The 7,488-nt window shown below is 47.6% G+C and overlaps 1 protein-coding gene across 1 annotated transcript in view; it reads right to left on the minus strand.

Annotated features, from left to right (window-relative positions):
- Positions 1–7,488, minus strand: part of IQCA1 (IQ motif containing with AAA domain 1) — a 165,179-nt gene that overhangs the window by 749 nt on the left and 156,942 nt on the right. The window contains exon 18 of the mRNA XM_003798264.3: positions 2,602–2,840. Coding sequence (XP_003798312.3) covers positions 2,602–2,840 — 239 coding nt within the window. The remainder of the gene's footprint in view (positions 1–2,601; positions 2,841–7,488) is intronic.

A 7,488-nucleotide genomic window follows, 5' to 3' on the forward strand; every position in this document is an offset into this window, starting at 1 on the left:
CAGAGTGAGCAGTCGGTCAGTATTAGCTGATGAGGCTGAGCTGAGTGGATAGTGGCTGGCACAGAGTGAGTGGTCGGTCAGTATTAGCTGATGAGGCCGAGGTGAGTGGATAGTGGCTGGTGCAGAGTGAGCGGTCGGTCAGTATTAGCTGGTGAGGCCGAGGTGAGTGGATAGTGGCTGGCGCACAGTGAGCAGTAGGTCAGTATTAGCTGACATTTTTATAATTTGTATCCTTACTATGGTTAAATACTTTCTTCATCATATCCATGGAGGAGTGTAGAATGTGCTTGGAGAATCTGCAAGACCTTAGTCTGATACATTGTCAGGAGGATGATTAGGTAAAATTTCTCAGGGCTTTCCTCATTATAAGCAACTACAGCAATGGTATCACGTTATTCAAGGGTGTGATGGTGTCACTCCATCCATCCATCTGCTCAATAAATGTGTCCCTAAATGAGCTTACTGAATATCACTTGGGGTTAGGTGTGGTGCTGAGTACTAGGACTGAGATGGAAGCAGATGTGGCCTGTGGGGAAAGGGTAGTGCTGAGAAAATGATTCATTTTCTTAAAACATGAATAAAGGGGTAAGACACGCCAAGAATGGGTGTGCAAAACATGTACATTCTCATCCCAGGTCATAAAATGATAGTATTTCCTTCTCTGGAATAGTATAATCAGACCTATAATGCCAAATAGGAAAACCTCTAGAGATCACTTTGGAAAGTTAAAAACCCAGCTAAGAGAAAGAATAGGTTTTAACATCCTTTTTTTTTTTGAGACAGAGCCTCAAGTTGTTGCCCTGGGTAGAGTGCCATGGCTTCACAGCAATCTCCAACTCCTGGGCTTAAGTGAGTCTCCTGCTTTGACCTCTCAAGTAGCTGAGACTACAGGTGCCCGCCACAACGCCCAGCTATTTTTTGGTTGTAGTTGTCATTGTTGTTTGGCAGGCCCAGGCTGGATTCGAACCTGCCAGCTCTGGTGTATGTGGCTGGCACCTTAGCTGCTTGAGCTACAGGCACTGAGCCGGTTTTAACATCCTAAATCTAAATCCTCAATATAAGGAGAAAAGTTAATATTTTTAGAAAGAAAAAAGTTGGGAATTTCAGAAAAAAACATGTAATACATCATTGAAGCAGAAAAATATTTGCAATTATGATGAATAAGATTTAAATAGTAAGAATATTAATCCAGATGTTTAGCAAAAACTCAGCTGGAGTTAAAAATATTTTTTTTTCAGTTTTGATAGAGAAGGGGACAGCAGAATATAGTTGATGGGCCAAATTTGGCCTGTTGCCTGCTTTTGCAAAGAAAGTTTTATTGGAACCCAGCCATACGTCTTCATTTCTGTTTCGTGTATGGAGGCTTTGGTATCATGATGCAGAGTTGAATAGTTGTGAGAGAGACTGCATGACTTTCAAAACCTGAAATATTCACTATCTGGACCTTGAAGGTAATAGTTTTCCAACCCCTGTCATAGACCATTATTGCTGGAATCATATTATGGCTAATTTCTACCTCCACTGAAGCATTAGGGGCAAACCAGGACAGACACAGTTTATAGACTTGGTAGGAAAATGATACGTTGTGTGGGGCAATTTTCTTCATCTTAAGCAAGTTCCCAGGGGTGAGAGGCTTGACTGAGACTTTCAACCCTGTTTCTGGTGATTGCACCACCAATGCTATGGCAGCCTTTAATTCAGTGGATGTAATGTTCTTCCCTTGCCTTTGGCCTTGGTCAAGGCAACTATGTTCAGAAAGAGGACACCACTGAATTCATCTTGATTTAAAGAAGAGCAGGTGATGGGTGGTGCCTGTGGCTCAAGGAGTAGGGTGCTGGCCCCATACACTGGGGGTGGCGGCTTCAAGCCCGGCCCCAGCCAAAACTGCAAAAAGAAAAAACAAACAAACAAAAAACCCAAATGAAGAGCAGGTGCAGTTTGAGGAGGGTGCACTGGTTTGGCATCAAGCCTAGGGCTCCACCCGCGCTTGTGTCTTGGGCCACTTCTGTAAATGAAGAAGCAGGTGACTCTCATCAACTTTGTGTCTTCTCATAAAAGGGGGAGTTGGAAGAGATGATTCTCAAAGTTCCCTCCAGGTTTAGAAAGTTCTGTGAATATCTCAGAATATTCCAATGTTTCCAATATGCAGACATTGGAAAACTAAATTTTGGTGAGTTCTCTGTGGTTTCCTATTGCAAATGAACTGAAAACGGAAAAGTGGCAAATATGGGACAAAACAGCAGGAGTTTGAAATTGCAATTTAGGGAATGGTTTCATCTATGCAGCATGTTCCCTGATACGAAGCGTCGTGACGACAGCCTGTGTGTGCATGTGCATGTCAGGACCCCGTGGACTGGAGCTGCTGCTTAGTTCTGCAATTTGGCTGTTAGTTTCTAAGGTCACAAATCATGATTCTCCTAAAACATGGCAGACACATGCTTTCCTGCCACAGCTCAAAAGATTTTATAATCCAAAAATAACCAAGCTTTCAAATTTCATCATCCATGGCACAGTTCAAATTCATGACACCCAGGAGACCGGAGGGAGGAGGTGACGAGATGCGGGTTTGCTGCGGGGTTTGGCCATCCGGCCTGGGCTTACCTTCAGGGTCTCTTCTTCCTCTCTGAACACTGGGTTGATGCCGGTTATCACCAAAGTGAACTCGGCTGCAGTAAGTGGCCTTTGAGCTTGCTGCCGGACTCGTCTGTCTGTGAGCACCTCCTTAACGACCTCCACTATGTGTCTCTGGGTAAAGCCGTCGGTGATCTTGGCCAGACAGCTGATGTTCAGGGTGTTGGAGAGGATCCCACCATTGCGCTCGATGATCTGCTTCCACAATACTGTTGTATCCAGGGAGGTAGAAAAGACACAGAGCACAGTGTTAGCACCGGGACAGAGGGGTCAGCCAGGGGCAGAGGGCGTCACGTCAGGAAGCCACTCAGAGCGAGCTGACACCAGTTTCTCTGCTGTTCAAAGGATGAATAACTAACTGTTTTCCTCTGGGAGTTTCAACTGTAAGACACACAGATGACCCCGAGCCCTGCAGATCTACAAGTCACCCGCAAATTAACAAGCAAAGCGTTAAACCACAGTCAGTATCAACTTAACACGATACCTGGAACGATGTCCACAGTCTTCTAGCGTCAGAAGTCACACAGGGTGTATATGGGATCTCTGCTCATCAGGATGTTATGTTTCCCAGTAGTTTAACTTGTCATATTTTAGTTATGAAGTTCATTTCTTACATAATTTTTACATCCAGAACTAGAATGCAGATTCCAGTTCCCACTGGCTGCACCCAAGCTCAGTGGTTTTGGGTTTGAGACCCCGTGTTATACATTGTATTAAATAGAGCAATTTGACCCTTTCTGTCCCTTGACGAGTGCAAACATGAATTGGTTAATTAAGCCCACCAGACAGGTGCTGGGTGGTTCTCTGGGTCTGTGGGACCTGGGGAGATTTTGATTAGAAGGCAGGGATGTTGGGGAAATGAATTACAAATAACTCTTCATTCTTTATTTTAGAGAGAGGATGGACTCCTGTACAATATTTAAAATAACATTACATTTGAAGAATGAATCCCTTCTCTAAAAGAGAGCTTCTGTAGCAAGAGTGTCAAGGGAAATAATGGAATTGGCTGTAAATTACTTAACAGGATCCAGACAGTGAGGAAGGGGGAAGGGCACTCCCAGGACCACCTGTCTCCACACCAGAGGTCGACGTCAGCACTGGGGCCCTCTGGTCCAATGTCTCTAACACATTGTGACCTTACTTGAGGAATATTTGAAACAGTTTTTAAAAAGTGGCCATTACTATTTGATCTGAGTGTTACCAGGTCTGGGAAAAGGTCCATTCTGGGTCTGTTAAGTGACTACATCAACCACATACACAGACCCAGAAATGAGGATGAGATGAAACGATGACAGATAAAATGGCCTGCAGCAGAGAGCCCGCCTTTTGGGCCCTGAGCTGCCCTATTGGCTCACTGCAACTGTCCTCTCTGGTGAGGGTCCTTGTCATTGTAGGGGAGCTGAGTTGCTGGGAGGATAAATTGTGCCATAGGGCCTGCCAGTTTCTCTGAGCTGTGGAAGACGAGGCACCACGAGATTGGAGATCAGCAGGGACACCACCAGGGCTCACAGGGACCCTAACCTGGCCTAAAGCATCACCTGCCCTGGATCTGCTCTGCTGCTTCCTTGGAAAGTTTGTTTAAGCTTGAGCCCACATTGGTCTTATGTGTAAAGTAGGAGGAGGGTTTATGGCTTGGTGCTGTGGTGACCGGGAGAATGCCACCCCAGCCTAGGTGGCGACTTTGTGCTCTGCACCCACAGTCCTGTGGTCACTGCAGTGAGTACTACGATTATTCCTCATTGCTTTTTGTGCAGAAGCTTCCTAGCCCTCATTGCAGCATCAATTATAAAAGATAACAAAAAATAAAACTGCACAAGATTTTCAGGCATGTCTGTGTAAAGACAGATGGTAACAAACGAGGATTACCCTTACCTAAATGCAGCGTAAGGGTGTCGAGTCAGAAATCAGAAATCTAACTGTGGAATAAATAACAAACAACGACCTGGCAGCACCATCACGGAGACCCGGCATGTCGCCTGTCCAAATTCACAAGAGCCAGAAAAGGTACCAGCAGGGCTGAGTGCTGAGTCTGGAGGCTGAGATGGGAGCGAGTCACAGGTGAGGCCCCTGATGCTGTAAACTCAGGACAGCTGCTGTCCTGGGCAGGCAGGGGCCAAATTCCCACCTGCTGGGGCCAATGGTGAGGGAAATCACACAGTGTGTATCTGGGATCTCTGCGCATCAGGATGTCATGTTTCCCAAAGAATCCTGCAAAGTACTTTAACTTATTATCATATTTTAATTATGAAGTTCATTTCTTACATAATTTTTACATCCAGAACTAGAATGCAGATTCTAGAAACAGAAGGAGCCCTCTCCTTGCCTCCCTATTCAGCTACAACAATCACAGTCTTCTAAGTTTCGTGGGCTAATCATCCAACTTTCCCACAGGGCAGACTCCTCAAGTCGAGGCTCACTAGTGATGCGGCTTGGTGACTCCAGTACAGCGGGTACACGCACACACGACGTTACTGCTAAGATGCATGGTGCTTCGTATTCATGTATAATTCTGGTTGAGATTCCTCTAAATATACAAGTCATTGATGACTTTCCAAAGATCACCAAGAGTCTCACTATGTCGCCCTTCATAGAGCGCTATGGCATCACAGGTCATAGCAACCTCCAACTCTTGTGCTTAAGCAATTCTCTTGCCTTAGCCTCTCAAGTAGCTGAGACTACAGGCACCAGCCACAATGCCTACTTTTTGTTGTAGTTGTCATTGTTTAGCTGGCCCTGGCCGGGTTCAAACCCGCCACCCTTAGTGCATGTGGCTAGTGCGGTAACCACTGCGCTCTTGCCAAGCCAAGGTTGCCATTTCTTAACAGAGGTGCAGTGAGAGAGCTTGGCCAGGCAGTCCCAGCTCTGGCGGGACAGTCCCCCGGAGTACAAGAGGCTGGGGACAAGAACCAGCTGACTGCCTTCTCACGGTGACAGCCCCCACTATGAACCTTTCAAAGATTAGCTTCTGTTGCCTTCACACAGCCACCCCCCATGGGCTCTTGACATGTGGGGAGCTGTGCAGAGGCCCACAGGGGATAGGTGGGCAGTGCACACACACGGCAGTCTTGGGGGCTGGCAATGGCTGTTGATGAGGACCGAGGCCAGGGACCCGGGAGCCTGAGGCAGCAGGGTCTCAGGCTGAGCACTGTGTTTACCTCTTGGATGCCACAGACTCCCCATTTCCTCACTCCTTCAGACTCACCTGTGTGCACTTTCCCTTCTTTAGACAAAAAAAAAAAAAAAAGGTCTTTGGCTTCCCTTCATCTGCCTTTGACATTCCCAATTGATTTCATCCTGGCTTGGGCTCAAGATGGCATAATATCTCAAAGTTAAGTTTTATTTGGAACTTTATAAAAGCCTGAGAGGTGAATAATGTGCTGGGAGTGACCTCCTGACCCCCCCAAACCCTGAAATTCTAGGTTAAATCTGAAAACAAAACCTGGACTCCTCTGAGCAGACACTGGGTCTGACCAGACGGGGGTTCTGACGAATTGGGTCATTAGTGAAGGGACCGCAGGGAACTGAGGCGAGAGGTGGAAGCAAGAGGAATGCAGGGGGACGGGACCCTGAGGGATTTCTGGGGACCAGACAGGCACTCATCACCCCAGGGTTTTCTTTGCAGAGACAGCTGGATTTGGGGTGAGGATGGAGACACTGCCTTATGTTCGGTGAGCCTTACAGACGGTTTCCTCGGCTGATCCCCTCCTTGCCTCTCAGCACGGTCACTTGCCCGCACTGCCTGCAGGAGCTGGGGACAGGGGACACAGCACGTACCTGCACACATTTGGCATTCTGCTGCGGGCAGACATGTGGCCAGGTGGCGGTGCATGTTATGAATTTGTAGCCTGTACTTTATGGGCTGGAAGAGACTATTTTCGATCACGGCAAAGACAGCAACAGTCTTTCTTTAAGACGGATGCCCTGGCCGCTATGGCTGTGAGAACCTCAAGGTGACTGCTGGAAATGTCGGACAGTGTTTATGATGTTCTCAGGAATGGCGGCCGGAATAGATCAATCACCAGGGGAGAAATATGTGAGGAGTGTGGCTGAGTGGACAGACCCCAGGCCCCAGAGAAGGGGCATGCAGGCTGATCACCTGGCCACAGGTGAGGGGACACACTCCCTCCTGCTGCTCCCATGATGATGCTGTGAGGAGATTTGGGGGGGAGTCTGTGATGTGATTGGAATCTCAGGGAATCTTGGAATTTTATCACAAGAACAGATCTCAGGGGCTATGCATCCCTGGGCTTTTGCTTAAATGGCCTAGAGTTTTGTCAAAAAATAGTTTTGTCAAAATTGATGGTTCAATCCAAAGTCAAGAATAATGCTCTGGTGCCCCTTTAAACTAATACCCTAACATACTCCATGAAGGTGGCTTAAAAAATTATGTATATATTAAATGCCTCTCCCCCCCAAAAAAAAGAAAGAAAGAGAGAGAGAAGAAGAAAAGGAGGAGCACATGACAGGAGAGAGGATTAGCTTTGATACAACCGGGAGTGTTGCCTGCCCAGAACTGACGGCAGAGACGGGCTGAGACCGCTGTGTCCCTGCTCCCCGTCTCTGCTCCCAGTCTCTGCTCCTGTCTCTGCTCCCCATCTCTGTCCCCCATCTCTGCCCCCATCTCGCTCCCCATCTCTGCTCCTGTCTCTGCTCCTCTGTCTCTGTCCCCCATCTCTGCTCCCCATCTCTGCTCCTGTCTCTGCTCCCCGTCTCTGTCCCCCATCTCTGCTCCCCATCTCTGCTCCCGTCTCTGCTCCTGTCTCTGCTCCTCTGTCTCTGTCCCCCATCTCTGTCCCCTATCTCTGCTCCCCATCTCTGTCCCCCATCTCTGCTCCCCATCTCTGCTCCCGTCTCTGC

Source organism: Otolemur garnettii, unplaced genomic scaffold, assembly GCF_000181295.1.
Source record: "Otolemur garnettii isolate 467f Iridium unplaced genomic scaffold, OtoGar3 scaffold00133, whole genome shotgun sequence".
In the NCBI taxonomy this organism is placed as follows: domain Eukaryota; kingdom Metazoa; phylum Chordata; class Mammalia; order Primates; family Galagidae; genus Otolemur; species Otolemur garnettii.